This window comes from Ailuropoda melanoleuca, chromosome 16, assembly GCF_002007445.2.
Source record: "Ailuropoda melanoleuca isolate Jingjing chromosome 16, ASM200744v2, whole genome shotgun sequence".
NCBI lineage: Eukaryota > Metazoa > Chordata > Mammalia > Carnivora > Ursidae > Ailuropoda > Ailuropoda melanoleuca.
Window position 1 is genome coordinate 51,264,196 of NC_048233.1, and position 22,377 is coordinate 51,286,572.

Sequence of the window (22,377 nt, forward strand, 5' to 3'; positions counted from 1 at the left end):
AGTAGCCGATGGTTTGCCCCTTTGCAGCCTTCAACAGTTCTTCTGCCGTTTCCCTCCATTCTTTTCGTCTGCCTCGCGAGGGGACGGCCATGAGCGGGGCCGCTGGAGTCCTGCGGACCAGCCGGAGCGTGGGCGCCGCGGGAGCGAATTTCTTTTGCCTGAGGATGGCTCTGTGTGCCTTGCAGACCGCACGCATCCCGGTCAGGGGTGGCTGGCCCTTCACCCGCGTGAGTGTGGCCGGAAGTACCGCGTGCCTGGCAGTCTTCCCCCGGAGCCTGGGGAGCCTGGTCTCGGTCCTGGAGCTGAGAGCTGGGCTAGGGGGATGGGAGGGGAGGAAGGGCTGTCCTCACCGTCGTATCATTTTTGGTGGAGCAGCCCCTTTGCCTTCACTCCTTCTTAATTCCTCTTAACTGTACCACCCTTCTGCCCACCCCCACCTCTACCCTTCAGCGCCCCCCCCCTTGGTTTGCCTCCTGGATGTTGGGCTGCTGGCCAGAAACCGCCCAGCTTCTCTGCAGCCACTTTTGTCGTTCCCTGTTGGGTCTACAGCGCCTCTTTCCCCACCGGGACCCAGGGGTTCTCTATAAGGCCTTTCTCACTCTAGGTCAATTCCGAATCTCGAAGTGGCTTTGCAGTTTTTGCTCACTCTGTTGGGTTTCCAAGATGGCGACCGTCAAGGGTGAACTAAGAATTTCACTTCGGAGGAGGCCGTTCATTGCAATAAAATCTCCATTATAGGAGCTGGAGCCGTTGCTTTGGCCTAGCAATCAGCGTCTTATTAAAAGTAAGTTATGCGCTTTGTGCCATAGGGTTAACCAAGTTTCCCTCCTCTGGATGTAAGGCTACTGCATATGCTTGTGCAGGTTGTATCCACTTAGAGGGGTGAGTGGGGGCCCTATCCAGTCCCTGCTGGTTTAGTCCAGGGGAAAAGGTGTGCTTTTCTAATTGTTTCACCCAGAGGGCCTGGGGTGCTTTTTCTATTTTTTATGATGGTATCCTATGTGTTAGAATGTTGACATTTCACTTTCGCTCATGTGATGACAGTATGAAGTACCCCTTCACTTGAGTAGGAAACAGCTCACACACACACACTCTGAAGAAATTGAGTGCAGGATAAAAGTGTACAACTTGTCAGTTGTGGGTGTCCTACTAGTACCAAATACAATGGTTTTTTTCCTTTAAAAATCTCTCCCCTATTTCCTAGTCTCTGTCTTTATTTCCCTTCTTCCTTATCCATCTGAGGTTAGTTTTAGTGTTTAATTCATAGCATCGATATGGCAGATAAAGTTAGCTTCCAGTTAAATGACTAGACAGGGGACTAAAAAGATTCTGACCCCTTTCTAAGAACATTACCCTGGTTTGAATCCATAATGTTTTAGTAAATAATAATAAACGCTTGGAGCTATGCTTTGCTTTTACTAATGGAATATCTATAAAATTTCCTGAAGCTGCCTTTCTATAGCCTTTATTCCTGGCATGATTATTGGATTTAAAGGATTGGCTGTGGGTTTCATCTAGATGACGTAAGTGTCCTTAAGGCACTAAGAACGTCAGCCTTTGTCAACTGCTGCTCCTAGCAATCTTATGAATTCCCAATGACTCGTTTTGTGCTATCAACTATAATGCCTTTATCAGCTGTGTTGTCATCGCTAATGAAGAATACACTTACATGAAAACCAATACATTTGTTGTCAACATCAATAGTAATGAAAACAATGTGCTTTATATATGTTATCGGAAATCCCAAAAGTAATTATTAGGTCTGTTTTTTAAAGGCAGGTTGCATGAATAGATAAGTATACAGATAATATGTACAGAAAACCTTGAGGTAAAAATTTATTTACTATCTCGCTTTGGAGGTCCTTTTTGGGAAGGATTGGGCGCTATCCATAAGAAATAGGTAATAACCACAAGCTCCTAGAGCTTGAATTCTGTGATGCTGACAGCTGCAGCATTTGTATGTCTCAGAAAATGTGGTGCATCATACCCCTACAAAGTCCCAGGTTAAGGCTCACTTTAATCTCTTCCTCTCCTGGCCCTAACCTTGGCAACTTCTTTCATTCAAGGAGGTGGTGATACCTTTGTTTTTGTTTTTAAGATTTATTTATTTGAGAGAGAGAGAGAGAGAGTGTGTGTGTGTGAGCAGGGGGAGGGGCAGAGGCAGAGGGAGAGAAAGAATCCCAACGCTGAGGGTGGAGCTCTCCCTAGGGCTCCATCCCAGGACCTGAGATCATGACCAGAGCCCAAATCAGGAGTCGGGTGCTCATTAAATTGAGCTATCCAGGCGCCCCAAGGAGGTGGTGATACCTTAAATAGCTCCTTGCTGATAAGGAAGAATTGTCAATAGGAATTGTCTATTACTTTATCGGCCGAAATTGGTGGTACAAACCTAGTAAAGAAACAGCAATGTTTTCTAAAATTACTGAATTATACCACAATACATAAACTTTTACTAATATAATGTGATATCTACGAGGGCAGGAATCTTTATTCCATTTATTGCTGTATCCCAAATCTAGAACCACACCTAGTGTAATAGACGCTTAGTAGCTGAATGAAAGAATAAAAGCCAAATGCATGTTAAGAGGGAGAAAGTATTGGACAGCAAATGCCGAGAGCGGATATTCTACCCACCTTCATTTTTATAAGTAATGAAAGTGTCCAGAGAGATTGTGTTAAAATACTTTTGTAACAGACTTTATTTTTTTATACCTTATTTTTTAAAGAACAGTTTTAGATTTACAGAAAAATTGAAAAGATAGTACAGAGTTCTATCTTTACGTCACATCCAGTTAATAACATCATATGGTACATTTGTCATAATTAATGAGCCAACATCTGTATGTCATCATTAACTAAAATCCATACATTACCCAGATTTTCTTAGTTTTTACCTAATGTCCTTTTTTCTGATCCAGGATCCCATCAAGGATACCACCTTACATTTAGTCATCATGTCTCCTTAGGCTCCTCTAGATCGATCGTTTTGTACTTTGTTTTCGATAAGTGGCAATATTGAGGATTACTAGTCAGGTATTTTGTAGAATGCCCCTTGATTGGAATTTGGTATTTTTCTCATGGTTAGACTAGGGTTATGGATTTTTGGGAGGAAGACACAGATTTAAAGTGGCGTTTTCATCACATCATAACCAGAGTACATACTGTAAACAGGACTTATCATGGTTGGTGTTGACCTCAGTCACCTGGCTGAGGTGGTATTAGGTTTATCTACTTAGAGTTATTCTTTCCCCCCCTTTTCATACTATGCTCTTTGGAAGGAAGTCTCTATGTACAGCTCACACTTACAGAGTAGGGAGTTATGCTCCCTCTGAGAGTGGAATGTCTACATAAATTATTTGGAGTTCTGCATAGGAGATTGGTTTCTTCCACCCTATTAATTCATTTGTAAATATTAGTATGGATTCGTGGATTTTATTTTATATTTTGGGTTATAAACCAGTATGTCTTCATTGATTTTGTTTCTCAAATTGTTCCTGCTTTGGCCACTGGAAGCTTATTCAGGCGACTACTGTGTGCCTTTAACATACCCCATCGACAGACGGTGTGTTTTTTAATTTTTTTATTTTATTATAATTTTTATTATGTTGTATTAGTCACAGTACATCATTAGTTTTTGATGCAATGTTCCATGATTCGTTATTTGCGTACAAACCCAGTGCACCATGCAGTGTGTGCCCTCCTTACTACCCATCACCGGCCTATACCAATCCCACACCCTCCTCCCCTCTGTTTTGTTTTGAGCACTTCCTTATTCCCTGGCACTATGTTTCAGCTTCTTCGTCTTATATATTTTCTGCTCTAGGCCCAAATCAGCCTTTTTTCCAAGGATCCCTAGTTCTTGTTATTGAACAATGGTATTATATAAACCAAGGTCTGGGTGCTGGGTGTGCTCATTGCTACTGGGTTTACAGTATATTTTTAAAAATAGCTTTTCATAGATAATTTTATCGATACTATATAATTCTGCTATATACTACTCCAATCACTGAATAATTCAGAGTATTTAGAAAGCACTGGCATCTCCTTAAGCAACAACATTTCCCTTGTGATAGAGTTTAGACAATCAGCTATGATGTAGTTTAAAACTTAAAGTGCTTGGCTTTGGATTTCCATTAATTAGAATAAAGTAAAATATCCAACAATATTAAGTTGGACATATGCTTAAATTGTAGATGCTTGATTATTTATTTCTAAGTACTAGAAAAGTCATTTTTTTTCAGTGAAAATTTTAGTTATTTAAAATTTGTATTAATTTGTAGTTATTTAAAACATTTTTTCAAAAGATAATACACTCACAGGGTTACAAAATAAAAGTAATGTAAACAGATATACCTGGCAAAGTGTATATTTCATCTAGTTTCCATCCAACTTTTCCCCCAACGTCTCTATAGGCACCAATTTAAATTAGTTTCTTGTGTATCTTCAGCTGTTTCTTTTGCAAATAAAATGTGTTATTTTCCCTCCTTTCTTACATGTAAAGTAGCATGCTAGATATATATAGTACTGATTAGTTTTTGTGGGTAATATTGCCTAATTATAGAACTATAAAATTTTAGAGTTGGAAGGAGCCTTATATTTTAATCCATTTATTTAAAAAACTGTTCCTGAGCTCCTATGTGCTAGGTGGGTGCTAAGCACCACAGTGAAGATGAGTGAACACTTCCTATTCTCAAGGAGTTCATAGTCTGATGAGAAATTCCTTCTGCAGAATCTCTGCTTTGTCACTGTGCAGCCTCAGCTTGAATTAAAGAGGTATTCACTACCTTCAGAGACTCTTCGACTTATTAAACAGTTCCTGTTGTTTTCCTAATTGTGAACTGAAACTTTCTTTGTAACTTGTATCTCTTCTGGTTCGGACATTCATGCATTTGTTTATTTATTTATATATATATATATTTTTACAATTTTATTTATTTATTTGACAGAGAGACAAGAAGAGAGGGAACACAAGCAGGGGGAGTGGGAGAGGGAGAAGCAGGCTCCCTGCCAAGCAGGGAGCCCAGTGCGGGGCTCGATCCCAGGATCCGGGGACCATGACGCCTAAGGCAGATGCCTAACGACTGAGCCACTGAGGTGCCCCAGGTTTGGACTTTTATATCATGAAATGTTGAACATATTATGACTCCTTTCAGTCTAATAACTCATAAGGTACACATAGATTTTTGGTATAAGGATTTTCTTTCACCCTTCACTCAATTAAGAGGTTTACTCCCTCCCCCTGCTTTTGACTCATTTCTTTTAGGGTTTCAGTGATGAACTTGCCTTTGTGGATGTTGATGAAGGCAAATGGACTGGTGAGACAATGGATCTTCATGAAAATGCCAAACATTGTTTCTAGCAAGGGTTAATGTCATAGTTAAGTACTATAAATATTCTTTTTTTTTTTTAAGATTTTATTTATTTATTTGACAGAGATAGAGACAGCTAGCGAGAGAGGGAGCACAAGCAGGGGGAGTGGGAGAGGAAGAAGCAGGCTCATAGCGGAGGAGCCTGATGTGGGGCTCGATCCCATAACGCCGGGATCACGCCCTGAGCCGAAGGCAGACGCTTAACCACTGTGCCACCCAGGCGCCCCAAGTACTATAAATATTCTAATGTGACATGAATAAATAAGAAAATCATATCTTTACTCCCTTTATGAAGACTTCTTCAGGTGTTTTTTTTTTTTTTTTTTTTTTAAGATTTATACATTTGAGAGAGCATGCCTGCATGCAAGCATGAGCAGGAGGAGGGGGTGAGGGAGAGGAAGAGAGAGAATCTCAAGCAGTCTCCTTGCTGAGCATGGAGCCTGACGTGGGGCTTGGTCTCACAACCCTGAAGATCATGACTTGAGCCCAAACCAAGAGTCGGACCCTCAACCAACTGAGCCATCCAGGTGCCCGTTCCTCAGTTCTTATAAAGTTGGTTGCTCCCTACTCTCTATACTTGTAACATCTTGTTCAGATTTCATTAGGTTTTACTTCCATTTATTTTCCGGGTTTCCTGCAGCACCAGAATGAGTCCCTGTGAGCAGCAGTAATAGTAGTTATCGTAACAGTTATCGATAATCGATTGTCTGTTTTGTGCCAGATACTTGTGCTAGAGCTGAGCACTTTATGTATACTACTGAATCCTTAGCACAGCTCTGTGAGGTTTTTACAGATGATCATCTGTGAACTGAAGTTAAATAAAGTGGAGTAAGGGTTTGAACCCTGTTCTATTTGACTCAAAAGCCTAAGTTGTTCTTTTTGTTTTTTAAGGATTTTATTTATTTATTTGAGACACAGAGCAAGAGCGAGCAAGCATGAGCGGGGGGAGGGGCAGAGGGAGAGGGAGAAGCAGACTCCCACCCAAGCGGGAAGCCTGATGCGGGGCTCAATACGGGGCTTGATCACAAGACTCTGGGGTCATGATCTGAGCCAAAGGCAGACGATTAACTGACTGAGGCACCCAGGTGCCCCTGTTAGGAGGTTTTTAAAAAATGTACAAGGAAAACTTACTGAAGTTTAATAAAACTTAGTGACATTTCCTGAATTTAAAAAAGTGCTATGGGCATAGTAGATCTAAGGAAGCCCACTCTTTAGCGAATACAGTATCGTGATTGAACCTAACAGGAAAGGTGTACTTAAATGTCAGATGTTTTCTTCCATAATATATTTTCTGTTCAAGTCTTTCCCCAGATTACCTTGTCACTACAAACTCCCACATAGTGATTATCATAGCAGGTGCATGCCAGATCAAAGGAGAAACACGCCTTGATTTAGTCCAGTGAAATGTGTCCATGTTTAAATTAATGATTCCCAGTATTATCCAATACAGTCCATGCTGCAAACTGATTATTGTTTCCAATTCAGGTCAGCTTTGTTTTGATTGTTCAGTGAAGAATTTTTATGTGTGGGGCAGTGGGGGTGGGTTTAGTAACTTGGTAGAAAAAAGTATTTTTTTAAAAGATATATATATTTATTTATTTATTGGAGAGAGGGAGAGAGCATGAGCAAGGGGAGGGGCAGAGGGAGAGAATCCTCGAGCGGATTTCCCACTGAGCACAGAGCCTGACCCATGGCTCCATTCCAGGACCCTGAGATCATGACCTGAGCTGAAATCAAGAGTCAGATGCTTAACCGACTGAGCCACCCAGGAGCCCTGATAAAAATATTTAAATTCTAAACTGATATAATAACCAGAATATGTTCCAATTTTGTTAAGGTAACATGTGTTTTGCACAGTTGTAATCAATGTGTATGTACTGTACTGAAGATTTCCTTAAATACTAGCATGTATGAAAGCATAATTTGCTTCATCATATTATTTTTGAAGTTTACATTCTAAAGACTTTCATATCTGAGATGTTTTCCACATTATTGAGGGTGCAGAAGTGAAAGTAGCACTCCAGTTTACTGCCTGACTTCCCAGAATTGTGCAGCTCCTCACTGGTGCATGAATAAAGTGGACAAATTCAAGATATATTTTGGAGATAAAATGTGCAGGACTGCTGATTGTATGTAGTGAGGGACAGGGAAGAATGAAAAATGACTTCTGGGTTTTTTCCTTGAGCAGCTACTTGGATGGTGGCTCCATTTACCTGGGTTGGATGCTTTCAAGGGGTGGGAATCAATGAGGGAAGTGGGAGAGAGCATTGGGTTTAGGGGAGAAAAATCAAGACGTCCAATTGAGACATATTAAATTGGAGATATCTGAAGACATTCAGGAAGAAATATCAAACAGGTAGCCGATTGAGTCTGGAGCTCAGAAATCTAGGCTGCGATATTCAGTCAAATTATTGTATTTTAGGGGCGCCTGGGTGGTGCAGTCGTTAAGCGTCTGCCTTTGGCTCAGGGCGTGATCCCAGCGTTCCGGGATCGAGCCCCACATCGAGCTCCTCTGCTGGGAGCCTGCTTCTTCCTCTCCCACTCCCCCTGCTTGTGTTCCCTCTCTCACTGTCTGTCTCTCTCTGCCAAATGAAGAAATAAAATCTTTAAAAAAAATTGTATTTTAAAGTCATTTGGAATAGGTTTTTGTCTGCAGGTAGATAAAACTGAGTACATGACTATGTTTATTCATTTAATTTTTTAAAAAAGATTTTATTTATTTATTTGACAGAGACAGAGACAGCCAGCGAGAGAGGGAACACAAGCAGGGGAGTGGGAGAGGAAGAAGCAGGCTCATAGCGGAGGAGCCTGATGTGGGGCTCGATCCCATAACGCCAGGATCACGCCCTGAGCCGAAGGCAGATACTTAACCGCTGTGCCACCCAGGCGCCCCTATTCATTTAATTTTGATATCGAGGAACTGCTATTTATTTATTGAAGATTTTATTTATTTGAGAGAGTGAGAGCATGAGAGAGAGCACACAGGAGCAGGGGGAGGGACAGAGGGAGAGGGAGAAGCAGACACGCCGCTGAGCAGGGAGCCCAAGGGAGGGCTCAATCCCAGGACTTTGGGATCCTGACCTGAACCAAAGGCAGATGCTTAACCCACTGAGCCACCAGGCACCCCAAGGAACTGCTATTTAAATTTTGTTTGATAATTTTATTAAATATTTATATGGCTACAAGAAATCTAGCTTCTATATCTGTCTTCTTTTCCCTTTAGCCTCCATAAGTAGCCATTAAGTTTTTTTTATCGTTTATAAAACGTTTTTTGTTTCTATGTACGCTTTTCTCCATCCTCTTTTTTTTTTTAATTTTATTTACATACTCTCCACACCCAATGTGAAGCTTGAACACACGACCTCGATATAAAGAGTTTCACGGTCCTCCAAATGAGCCAGCCAGGAGCCCTTCCATCTTCTTTAGTTTAATAACATACGAAGATCACTCCATAGTTTGTAGACATGTGTCAATTACTGTGGCTTTGTGGTAAGTTTTGAAATCAGGAGGTGTTAACTCCTCCAACTTTGTTCTTTTCAGGATTGTTTTGGCTCTTCTGAGTCCTTTGCATTTCCACATGAGTTTTAGAACCAGTTTGTCAATTTCTGCAAAAAAAGCCTGCAGAGATTTCGATAGAGTAAGTTGAATCTGCAGACTGATATTGGTAATATTTCCATCTTGACAATAGTAAGTCCGCTGACTGATGTCCATAGGATATCTTCCTATTTATTTATTTAGGACTTCTCTAATTACTTTCAGGAATGTTTTATAGTTTTCAGTCTACATATCTACTTTTTTAGATTTTTAGATTAGTAGATTTTAGATAAAAGATTCTTAGGATTTTCTATATACAAGATGATGTCTGTGAATATAGTTTTATTTTTCCTTTCTGATCTGAATGGTTTTTCTTTCTTTCTTGCCTAATTGCCTTGTCTAGAACCTCTAATACAGTATTGTGTAGAAGTGGTGAGAGTGGGCATCCTTATCTTAGTCCCCAGTTTAAGGATAACGTTAACTGTATGTTTTTCATAGATGCTCTTTATTGTATTAGGGACATTACCTTCTGTTCCTAGTTTGTTGAGGGTTTTTACCATGAATGGGGGTTAGATTTTGTCAAGTGCTTTTTTAAGAAAAGATTTTATTTATTTACTTGAGAGAGAATAAGGTGGGGGTGGGGAGGGGGAGAGGGAGACGGAGAGGGAGAAGCAGATTCCCCACTGAGCAGGGAGGCGGACATGGGACTCCATCCCAGGACCCTGGGATCATGACCTGAGCCAAAGGCAGATGCTTAACTGCCTGAGGCACCCAGATGCCCCTGTCAAATGCTCTTTTTGTTTGTACTTTATTATTATGCCCATTGGTTTTTGGATGTTAAGCCAATTCCCAGATAAATCCCCCTTAGGCATTACGTCTAATCCATTTTAATGCTGTTGGATTTGGTTTGCTAACGCTTGTTGAGGGTGTTCTATTTATATTCTTGAGGGCAGATGTTTTTCTGGAGGGGTCTTTGCCTACCTTTGGATAATATGGTCCTCATAGAATGAGTTGTAAAGTGTTCCTTCTTCCATTCTGGAGGAGTTTTTGAATGACTGGTACTCTTTGAATGTTTAGTAGAATTCCCTAGTGAAGGCTTTGCTTTTGGGAAAATTTCCCAATTACTGATTTAATCTCTTTTTGTTGTATGTCTATTCAGATTTTCTATTTGAATAAGTTTCAGTAGTTTTTGTCTTTCTAGGAATTTACCTATTTATGTAAATTATCTCATTTGTTGGCTCATAGTTGTTCATACTATTCCCATATAATCTTATTTCTCTGAGGTTAGTAGTGATGATCCTGTCTTTCATTCCTGGTTTTAGTAATTTGATTCCTTTTCTTCTTTTTCTTGGTCAATCTAGTTTGGCCAGCCTAGATTTTCCAATTTTGTTGATCTTTTCCAAGAACCCATTTTTGATATCAGTAGTTTTCTTTATTGAATTTTTATGTTGCTTCGTTTTTATTTCCATCCTAATCTTCATTATCTTTTCTTCTCTTTGGTTAGTGTGCTCTTCTTTTTCTTATTTTTAAAGATAGAAGGTTATGTTATTGATTTGAAATCTTTCTTGTTTTGAAATAGGCATTTATGGGTATTGATTTCCCTTTAAGCTCTGAGAAGCTGCGTCCCGTAAATTTTGGTGTGTTTTTGTTTCATTTGTCTCAAGTATTTTTAAATTTCTCTTAAGACTTTTTTTTCTCTTTTGAGGAGCAAGAGCCAAGTTTTTGATTTCTTGTCTTGCATTCAGAGTACTCCTTAATGACATCATTGGCCTGAGATTCTAGGTCCTAGTCCTTAACCAGCACACGACAGCAACCAGTCACTTTATAGAGTTTTCCCTCTGTCAGTTTTACAGATGCCCGCTCATGCCCCAGTCTCATTGTCAACCTTAGTTAGGCTCATTTGGCGCCCACCAGAGAAGCTTCACCACCTGGCATATGTAGGTTCATCACGTTTGGATGAAACACACGTGATGGGCTTGGTGCTTCTCTGAGGCTTTGGCATCTTCGTTAATTCCACATGCTAGGCTGCTGGGGACGAGGGCAGTCTTCAGCACCTCTTGTGAAGCCGTATGAACGTGCACTACACTTCCAGCAGCAATGCCTTCCTGGGCCCCGGCGGTAGGTTACGGGTGGAGGCAGCCCTCACATGGCGGCTGAGCCTCTGCCTCTGAATAACTTGGCAGGGGCAGGAAGAATCTCTTAAGATTTTGTTGTGAACCACTTGTTACTTAGGGGAATGTGTTGTTTAATTTTCAAATATTTGTGAATTTTTCAGATTTCCTTATGTTGTTGATTTCAAATTTCTGTTCTGGTATGAGGATATACTTTGTATTTCAACTCTCTTAAATTTGTTGAGATTTATTTTGTGGCCTAGCATGCAAAAGATGGCAAATGCCCTTGAGAACGTATATTCTGCCGTGGTTGGGGGTTCTGTGTGACGTAGTTCTCATTGGTGGGTAGTATATGGTTGTTCAGGCCTTCTGTGTCCTTGCTGATTACCTGAACAGTTCTATCCATAATCAGGAGTGGGGTGTCGAAGTTCTCAATTTTTGTTATTGAATTGTTTACTTTTCCCTTCAGTTTTGTCAGTTTTGCTTTATGTATTTTAGGGGTGTATGTTTATAACTGTTATAACTTACTGATGAATTACTTTTTATTATTTTAAAATATCCCTCTGTTTCTAGTAACTTTAAAAACATTTGACGTTAATAGAACTACTCAGGTTCACATTTGTATGGTGTATAATTTTCCATCCTTTTACTTTCAACCTATTTATATCTTTATTTTTTGTTTTATTTTTAATTCCCGTGTAGTTAACAGTGTTATATTTGCTTCAGATGCTATTTATATTTTTAAACTTACAGTGTGACTCTTCTGCAGAGCAATATAATTAGATCTTGTTTTATCCAGTTCGAAAAACTGCCTTTATTAAAAAGATTGTTATTTATTTATTTATTTATTTATTTATTTAAAGAGTTTATTTATTTATTTGACAGAGAGAGAGAGAGATCACAAGTAGGCAGAATGGCAGGCAGAGGCAGAGGGAGAAGCTGGCTCCCTGCCGAGCAGAGAGCCTGATGTGGGGCTCGATCCCAGGGTCCCGGGACCATGACCCGAGCCGAAGGTAGACGCTAAACCGACTGAGCCACCCAGGGGTCCCAAAACTCTGCCTTTTGAATGGATTTATTCACATTGAATGTTTTTATTGATATGTTTGGATTTATGTTGGCCATTTTGCTATTTGTTTTCTATATATCTTACGTCTGTTGTTCCTCAGTTCCTTCTTTACTGAGTTTTTTTGCATTAAGGTGATATTTTCTGAAGTACCATTTTAGTTCCTTTGTTTTTAACTATGGTTTTTGAGGGTTTTTGTTTTTTAGTGGTCGTTCTTGGGGTTACAACATACAGCTTAACATATTATGATCTACTTCACATTTTTGCACATTTAATTCCAACAAAATACAGAAACTTTGTTCCATTTTGGCATCAGTCCCTCACTGACTTTTGTGCTATTTTTTTATATATTACATTTATGTATATTACAAAATCAACAATAGTGTTATAATTATTGCTTTATATACATAATCTTATGTCTTTTGTAGAAGCTAAGAGGAGAATCTATACATTTATTAAGTTTTTAATGTTGACCTTATTTTTTCATTGCTGGTATTCTTTATTTCTCCATCTGGATTTGAGTTACTGCCTGGTGTCACTTCCTTGCTCTACTCTAGCTTCTTTCTCTTCTCCCTCCTCTGGGTTGTTATTGTCAAATATCTTTTATTTCTGTGTCTTGTAGGCCCAGTAATGAAATTTTATAGATAATTGCTTTATGCAGTTTTAAATAAGGGTGTGTGTGTCTATACACACATTTTAATCTATAAATTATATTTCTAAGTTTTATATATAAAATATATATTACAAAATTATGTGCATATAAATTATACTTTTTTTTTTTTTTTGCAGTTGCTACATATCGCCCTTACCAGTGCTCTTTATTTCTTCATTTCAATTTGAATTGTTACGTGGTATTACTTCCTTTCAGCCTGAATAACTTCCTTTGGTATTTATTGTCAGGCAGGTCTGAATTCTCACTCTTTATTTGGGAATGTCTCTATTTTGCCTTCATTTTTGAAATATGGATTTGCGAGGTCGAGAATTCTTGGTGGAGTTTCTCTTACAGCTCTTTGGACGTCATTCAACTGTCTTCCGGCCTCCTTTGCTTCAGGTTAGAAGTCAGCAGGTGACTTACTTTGGCTCCCTTGTATGCGAGGATTCCGGCTTCTCTAGCTATCTCCAATAATTCTTTTTGGCTTTTGGTAGTTTGACTATACTGTGTCTAAGTGAGAATCTCTTTCAGTTTATCTTACTTGGAGTTCCGTAAGTTCTTGGGTGTGCAGATAAATGTTTTATCAATTTGGGAAGTTTCAGCCATTATTTCTTCAAATAACTGTTGTGCTTCTTTCTCTCCTCTTTCCAGTGTTACTGTAATGCATGTGTTGGTGTGTTTATTGGTGTCTCACGTCTCTGTTCTTTGTTCTTTCTGTTCTTTAATTTCGGTAGTTCATGGATTATCAAACATTTTCTCTTAATTTTACCCTCTCCAAATAAAGACTTGTTTATTCTTAAGACCTTTATCTTTTCCCTGTCCTATTGCATTAGCTAAGAGGATCTCCAGTACAGTGTTAACTAGAAACACTGGTAGTGGGTATCCTTGTCTTGTTCCTGACTTTTAATGAAAATGCTTTTAATTTTTCTTCATTATGTATAATGTTTGTTTTGGATTTTCACACATATCTTTTTGAGGTTAAGTAAGTTTCCTGCTTTTCCTAGGTGATTTTTATTTTTTAAACCCTAGATGGGCTTGGAATTTCATAATTTTTTTTTTTTACAATTCAAATAATCATTAATGTCTTTTCTTTTATATCTCATGTGGTATATTAATTGATTTTCTGATACTGAACTGTCTTTGCATTTCTGGGGTAAACTCTGCTTGGTCATAAAGTAGTTTCAAAGACCCCACTTAATTATATTTGTTAGTATTTTATTTAGTACTTGTTGGCATCTATGTAAATAAATGATATGGGTTTATTTTTCTTGTGGTCTTTGCTTAGTTTTGGTATCAGGGTTTTACTGTTCCTACCAAAATCTTTTGTTATCAAATAAAAAACAGGTTGCATGAGAGAAGAATGAACTGTTCCTTGAAATTTTGATAAAACTCATCTGGAAAATAATTTGAAATGGTACGGGGATAGATTTTCGATAGTTCATTAATGTTTACTTTCCATTTCTTGAGTCATTTGAGGAAGTTTTCTAGACTTGATCATTTCATCCAAGTGTTTAAATGTACTGGCATGTATTTCATATTTTATGAGAAGTTGTATCCCCCACCCAACCCTCTGCTGCAATCAAACCTCCCAGCCTTAAGGTCATATCTTATGACTTTTTGAACTTCTCTGTGATTACTTCTGTTTCCTAATATTGTTTGTTTGGGACATTGCCCTTTCCCCTCCTAGTTTTGCTAAATATTTTTCTAATTTGAAGTTCTCCTCTCCCCAACAACTAGCCTTCTGTTTTATAGTTTTTTTTAACCCTAGTATTGTCTGTTCTTTTACTTCCTTTTACTTTATGATTAATAACTCTTGTCACTGATTTTTTGTTTTCAAGATGCATTTGCGAATATAAATAAACCAGTTGGTACTTTTTTGGGAGGTTTCTGTGGTATTTTGTTACTTTTAGGGGATTAATAACAGCTCTTCGGAATCTAGTAAGGCTTAGTTTGCGATCTAGTTAATTGATGGTGTTTGTAAATGTTCCTTATTATTTAAGGGAAAAAACTTTATTGGGCATGAAGATTTTTCTATATTCAGTCACACTTTTTTTTTTTTTAAAGATTTTTTAATTTATTCATTTGACAGAGATAGAGACAGCCAGCGGGAGAGGGAACACAAGCAGGGGGAGTGGGAGAGGGAGAAGCAGGCCTCCAGTGGAGGAGCCTGACGTGGGGCTTGATCCCAGAACCCCGGGATCACGTCCTGAGCTGAAGGCAGACGCTTAATGACTGAGCCACCCAGGCGCCCCCAGTCGCACTTATTAATTTTACTAAGTTTTTACTAATTTCTACTGATTTTTAATTATTACTGATTTAAATATGTTAAAAATTTCCAATGATTATGAGTCACATTCACCTTGGAATTCCCAATTTTTCTTCATATATTGAGGCCATTTTATTATTGCTTCTACATTCATGATTACAATATGTTGTTGAATTGTTTCATATACTATGTAGTGTCTCTATCCCTATTAATGCTTTTTTGTTGAAAATTCCATTTTTGCTATTCCTACAGCTACACTGACCTTCTTTTGGCTTATAGTTACCACTTTTTAAATTCAGTAAGAACAAAAAATTCTGATAAAGCTAATAGTTTAAACTAGTTCACACATCCAAACCATCAGGCTATACCAAAAATTTTTCCTTTGCCTACTGGGACTAAGTCCTGATTATGCTTTGCTCAACAATGACATTCTAAGATCTATGCTTGTTTCTCTCTGTTCCCACCTTAACTGAGCTTTTTGCTCTAAATGGGTTATTCTCTGAGGAAAACTATCATTTAAAAGACTTGATAAGGGAGCATTCATTTCCTTATTTTTTTTTTTTAAGAGGGAGACAGAAGGGAGGGGCAGAGGGAGCTGGAGAGAAAGAATCTCAAGCAGGCAACACGCCCAGTGTGGAGCCTGACCTGGGGGGCTTGATCCCATGACACTGAGAGCATGACCTAAGCTGGAATCAGGAGTCAGATGCTCCGGCACCTGGGTGGCTCAGTTGGTTAAGTGGCTGCTTCCAGCTCAGGTCAGCTCGTGAACTCAGGATCCTGGGATTGAGCTCCAAGTCGGCATCTCTGCCCAGCGGAGAGCCTGCTTCTCCCTTTCCCTCTGCCTGCAGCTCTGACTGCTGTGCTCTCTATCAAATAAACAAATAAAATCTTACAAAAAAAAAAAAAGTGATTAACCGACTGAGCCACCTAGGCACCCATTTCTCAAAATTTTTTACGGAGTGAACCTACGACTGTGTTTTACACAAAGACGATGCAAGGTAGAGACAAAAAGGGTTTTCATTTATTTCTATTGGGTGGATATTGTTGGAATTGTGGTATAGTTGGAGTTAATAAAGAACCATGTTTTTTTCTCCCATAAAACATCAGATTTACCAGTTTTAGATAAACCTAAAAAATGTATCTTGTTAGATAAAAACATTTTCTGACACGAACTCATTTTCTGACAATTTTTTCTTCTCAGTGGGTATCTTAACCTACGTAGCCTGGAAGTTGAGTGCATTTCCCAAAAACCGTGTTCTCGGTAGTGGCTGTAATCGGGACACTGCCCATCTCCATTTCTTGGGCAGAGGCTTGGTATCCATTCTGAAAGCTGTCATGTGTTGGTCCTGGGAGAGCATGGAGACTCGAGTGGTAAGCCTAAAAGCACAGCTGAGCTGTGCATTCTCTGAAATGTATTTAGACATTATTGACCATACAGGTAGTTCATCATGCAGTAAAATAGCTCCCGACTGGGGGAAAAGGGACTGCTTCTCCTTTAGACCCTTGTAATAGTGTATTTAAGCACATTTTAACAATAGTCTACCAGAAAAACTCACAGATTTGAAAAGTGATAATGTTACTATAATCCTACATATGGATGATTAAAAAAGGACTTTCTTAATGCAGCACTAAGTAACATGATACTTACTCTGGTTTAGAAATGTCAGTACCATAATTCAAGTAACACGATTTTTTAAAAAAATATTTATTTATTTTAGAGAGAGTGAGAGCTTGAGTGCAGGGGGAAAGGGCAGAGGGAGAGGGAGAGAGAACCCAAGCAGACTCCAGTGTGCTGAGTGCAGAGCCTGATGTGGGGCTTGATCTCAGAACCCTGCAATCACTACCTGAGCCGAAACCAAGAGTAGGACACAACCAGTTGTGCCACGCAGGCGCCCCACGAATTCTTCATATTGACTGGAGAATATTATAGGGAAGAGGAGGGGTGCTGTGGTGATGGTAGTCCTTTTTTTCTTCATTTTTCTAAGAACCCTTGAAATCCATTCATATGAAGGTTAAAATTTATCTATAGTGAATGTTTAAAACCGTCACTGTCTTGTGTGAAGAATCTCTGCCAAGATGATAGAACTATGGGCCTTATCTCTGGGGGAAATCTTAGTTTAGCATATTTGGGGCAGGACTTAGACATCTGAATTTTTTGATAACTTCTGTCAACATTCCTATTTGAAAGCCACTCAGTGCAATTATAACAGTTTTGCTAAGGCTTAAAAAAAATGCCTGTTATATAATACCATGTAATAAGATTTTTTGGTGTCTTCTTAGTTCTTGTGTGGAGGGGAGTGAACATTGCTGGGGTCTCTCTGAAGGACCTGAACTTAGATACAGGAACTGATAAAGATCCTGAGCAGAAGGGAAAGTCCACAGAGAAGTAGTTGCCAGCTAATATGTTCGTTTTGCACTTTCGGTCCCTGGAAGTTAGAGGTGAGCCTGAACTCTGCCAGGGGGAAGAGATTAGCTCCCTTAAGTATACATTGTTTTATTTCCCACACTTTTCATTAGCTCACCAGATTATAAATTCTTAGGCAGGGGTGGAGGCTGTCCCACTCCTTGCTGAGCCTACCCCTGAACACAGCAGGCACTCGCTGACCGACGATACACTCTTTTAAACCGTTATATAGTCTGTACCGTTACTGGTAAAATTGATTTCGTATCAATTTCCATATCTCTATACTTACCCTCATGACTGTTTACCTTAACCAACTGCTGTTAAGAAATTTCTAGGGGAACTTACAGAAACATTTCATTTTTGTGGCACTGTCAAGATAGGTTGCCACAAAATGGATGTTCTGTGACATTTCTTCTAAAGATAACTTCTTATGTTCATGATTTCTTCTAACTCCACAGTGGCTATGAGATGATTAAAAAGAAAGGATATACTTCTCGGGGTGTTTCCCTGTCTGTGGCTGATTTAATGGAAAGTATTTTGAAGAATCTCAGGAGAATACATCAAGTTTCCACCATAAGTAAGGTAGGAGGTTCATGTTTGAAAAATCATTTAACATTAACATAAAATAGGGGTAAAAGAGCATTTGTGAGGAACGATTAAATTTTCAGGTTGATCTTGTGCAAACATCACTCTTCCGAAAGTATCTGCTGCTGAGGAGACAGAGAAAGGGGTGGTGTTGGTGGTAGAGGGACTTATCTTTGTAGACCTTTGTCCTGGCATTTATTACAATTATATAAAAGTAAGTTTTTTTGCATGTTCAACTCTACAATGGGAACCACTGTGGATAGATATTGCTCCATTTTGAGTTGTTCTCTAAGATTTCCAATTATGTCCAGTGAAGAGACCTAAGAAAGAAGCACTAGTTACAAAAGTACTAGCAGTTAGGAGAAGGGGAAATTGGGGCCTGGGTAAGACTCTCCTGCTAGTCTGAATGTGACAGGCTAAAGCAAAATGGAATCAAATGATTGGGAATAAAGTAATAGGAATTGTGAAGTGATTCCCTGATAGGAAGTGATTTGGGGTAAGGAGATAGGAAAAGGAGAGTGGTTCCCAGCAAACATGGCCAGAGCCTGGGGCCCATGTGGAAAGATGGCTGGTGAAATTGTTCACACAATAGATATGTCTAACCATCTGCTTTGTATTGCTCTGTGTCCTGTTGGTCTATTTTTCTGCCATAATTTATACCACAAAGCTGTTAAATACTCATTTACCCGGCAATTGTTGTTTTTGATGTTGCAGACCTTTGTAGGAAGGAAGAGAAGAAAGGGAAGGGAAGGGGGGGAAAGGGAGGGAAGGAAAAGGAAGGAAGGAAAGAAAGAATTATTAAGCCTTTACTTTCAGGGCGTCTATGGAATAAAAGTAGTAGTATCCTTAGTTCCTTGTGTCCTGGGAGCACTGAATGGTGTTACAGATCTCATAAAGGTCAAGCTGACCCCTGAAGAGGAGGCTCGTTTGAAAAAGAAACTGGGAAATTCAGAAGGAGCTCAAGCTTTAAAGTTGCTGAAAGCTTCCATTCTGAAGTTAAGGAAGGAGAGATAGTAGATACAGAAATCTAGAGATGTCAAAATTTTGAATAAACCTAAATTCCTGAAAGTGGAAAAAGGGGGCAACAGTGACTTTTCTATTTAGCCCTCTAGATGTTTGAGCATCCACATGTTGGACGATACTTCGTTTTTACAGTTCCTACGTGATCCCAGTTCTTGCCCGTGTGTATGTGTTTTATATATATATATGTATAAAATTTGCCATTTGGTTCAAAAGAATGATGTGTGTATACCGTGTTTATAGAGATTCTGATTCTTTTGTTCTGGCTGGCTGATATGTTCATTGATACAATGTAAAAATGGATGTGTACACAAAAATAACTAAATGGTAGTCCCAGTCCTAATACTAAATTAAACCTTGATTCTACCTTGCTAGCCTTTATTCTGATAAAATCTGATTTTTTTTTTTAAAGTAATCTCTACGTCCAACATGGGACTTGAACTCACAGCCCCAAGATCAGGAGTTGCATGCTCCACTGACTTAGCCTGGCGCCCCCATTCTGATAATTTTTATAGAAGATCTAAACTGTATAAACCCCTCAATGATGACTGAGACCAAAGTGGGCATTCTTTTCTTGGAAGAAGTCTAGAGTAGGCTCTCTGGCTTCCTAAGCATCTTGAAACATCTTAATTAATTTGTTCCTTTCTTTGTAACCTCATGAATTTTCTACTCATTTTTACAGAAAATTCTGTTCTACTTAGCTGAGCTCTGCATGAAACAGAGCTCATGGAGTGGTCACAAACTTGGCTACAGAATCACTTACCAGAAGACTGACTTCGAGTGACAATAAAAGCAGGTAGGCACTCTGCCTTCCTACTTAGCTGTAGCCTGACTGAATTCTCAGGTGTACAGCTTGGCACCTGCCACTCTGTTCCTTTCATCTCGATGAAAACTGTTATGGTCCAGTGAAGCCTAGAAAGGTAACAAATCTCAGCAAGTACTGGTAGGAGGGTGCCACCTAGGACCTGTCACAGGAAAAGGCACTCACATCCCTCAATTTCAAATAAATATTTCAAAAGTTAGATTTCTATGTGGTATATCCCATATTAAACAGTTTACTTTATGTGTTCCAGAATAAATGATGCTAATTTTTAACTCTATGGATATTATGCTGTTTGCAAAATAAAGAACCAAGCTTCTTAGTAAGATTTAATTTTTCCTAAAAATGTTCAATAAAGAGAAAAATTATGCAACAAATTTTATTTAGCATAGTCAGTCCCAACATTCAGCACAAAAAGTTTACAGAGGATAGAAAGTGCATTAATAAAAGCCAGTCTTTACCAAAAGAAAACAGAAAATATATTATTGATTCAAAATATTTTACACTCGAATGATAAACTGCAATAACTTATTCTGGGCACCTACTGATAAGAGAAAGAAAGAGAAGAAAAGGATGCTTTAAGAAGAGCTCAATCTCCAGCAGATATCAGAGAAGTCAGTAGAGGTCACTGAGACCGGCAGTCTTTCTTGCTTTTTGCATTAGTGCCCTCAGCTGGAACTGTTTACGGGACAGAAGACGTACATGCTGGGAGGGGGAAAAAGTTTCAACAGTTTAGGATGGATTTGACCCAGGCATGAAGTATCAGACAGTTTGTAACCTAGTTGGGATCTAAGAACCCTAAACTCCTATCAGCCTTCCTTTGGAACCAATACTTCATTACATGTGGCTTTTAAAACTCACTAGATTGATGCTGGCAGGTTGTGTTAAGGAAAGTTACCTTCTGAGACCCTATAAAGGATTATGTTACAGGGAAAGCATGACATTATTACAGGATCTGACTCAGGAGTCTGAAGTACACCTTGAGATAAATCAAGACACCAGGGAAGCTTGAACTGTGATCCTATCAAAAGTTACATAAAACTTTGATAACTCCAACCATCCCCAGTTGTCAAAAAGCAGGGGAATGAGGAGCATAAGCCAGCTTTTGTCCCATGCCTTGCAACAGCCTATCTCTCCGGGTGCACCTTTCCCTAAGCTATGGCACGCAAGCAGGGACAGTATACAGAAAGGGAGTCTTGGGCCTCTGACTTATACCCATTCATGTGCTTGCACCAGGTGCAAGACTGGTTTGGCCACTTAACCACAGTGAGACAGACAAGATCAGTAAGCGACCCGACCAGCCTTGCATGTTTACGGAAGCACCAGCAGCAGCTGGATCAACTAACCAATAGTGGCCACTATTATCTCTAAAACCACACTCTTTGTGACCCAACAGAGAAGAGTAACCAGAACTGGTTCACTGGATCTTCACGTCTGTACGATAGCACCAGGCCTGCACACCCTTCTTTCAGAAGGGCTCTGGAACAAGCAGGGCAGCCCAATACTTTGCAGGGCTGTTTGATCTAGGAAAACAGGCCTAAAATTATGCAATTCTAAGAAAATTAATAGGAAAAAAACCAATCTCAAATGGGTGGGGCAGTCAGCAATCTTCATTTAGATGGTGTATGACCTGAAAGAACCAACGGAAATCTGATTGCCCCTTCTGACCTACCTAGACACAGCAGTAAGCTAGAAGAATTATACTCAGCTTCATGCTGCCTGGGGTGAGGACTGCAGCCACTAGTCCACCTTTCTGCCTCTCCCAGATAGAGCCTCAGCCCTGTGGAGGGGAGAAGCCACTGCTCACAGCCACATATCTCACTCGCTCTCTTTGGGAATACAAGGAATTTTAACTCCCCCTACAGAGAAACCCTCTGGTTTGTGGCTTTCAAGGTCAGTGCCTCTTTTAAAACATGAGTTCTGAGATCCTGGAAAGCATACTGAGGAAGACCTACCTTCAGGAAGACATCCAGATCTATTACTCCCCGCCGCAAGGCTTCTCCCAGGTAAAAGATAGTGTCTTCAATAGCATTTTCCTCTGCATACAGATTTAGGATCTGTTTGTACAGTGGGGCTGTGGGAATGATAACTTCATCAATATCATTGTTTTCAGACTGATTTTCCATTTTCTCCAGAGCAGAACTGAGTTCTTCATCCTTCTTTCTCAAAAGTTCTATGTTTTTATCAACCTCAGCCTGAAAACAAAACAGTCCAAGCATGATGACTTCATACTAAGCGTACACAATTATCTGCTGGTCAAAATCGACAACAACTTCACAGACACAGAACCGTGAAATAAAAAAGCAACACTTAAACAACTCATGGTTGAGATTAATGTTTCAAATCACATCCTGGCCAAAGGTAGAGGAAAAGGGGTGATGTGAGATGCTCAGTGAGAATGGAATAATGTTGAAAATACCCTGCGCTGAGCACTTCCAGTGGCAGTGATAACTTGTCACTTATCAGTGACAAATGATGCTGCAACTAAGCCACCAGACAAGATACCTTCCAGCAGGAGGTTCCTTACATGAAAATCATAAAAGCGGTCTTTCT

General features: G+C 39.4%; 2 protein-coding genes across 3 annotated transcripts in view; one reads left to right on the top strand and one right to left on the bottom strand.

Moving 5' to 3' along the window:
* Positions 1-8: 8 nt before the first annotated feature.
* On the top strand, positions 9-18,954 carry LOC100474915 (L-lactate dehydrogenase A-like 6A). The gene is given in 13 exon segments (XM_011233514.3): positions 9-236; positions 664-685; positions 688-759; positions 762-784; positions 5,264-5,328; positions 5,330-5,364; positions 6,681-6,854; positions 16,197-16,292; positions 16,295-16,366; positions 17,276-17,384; positions 17,858-17,981; positions 18,801-18,922; positions 18,924-18,954. Coding segments are annotated over 13 exon segments (1,173 nt in total).
* A 1,235-nt stretch (positions 18,955-20,189) lies between these two features.
* The window catches only part of TSG101 (tumor susceptibility 101), a 39,810-nt gene continuing 37,622 nt past the window's right edge, over positions 20,190-22,377 (bottom strand). For both annotated transcript variants that reach the window (XM_002926156.4, XM_019806836.2), the window contains 2 exons: positions 21,780-22,019; positions 20,190-20,529 (listed from right to left, as the gene is read on the bottom strand). In XM_002926156.4, coding sequence (XP_002926202.1) covers positions 20,440-20,529; positions 21,780-22,019 — 330 coding nt within the window. In that variant the 3' untranslated portion in view covers positions 20,190-20,439. The remainder of the gene's footprint in view (positions 20,530-21,779; positions 22,020-22,377) is intronic.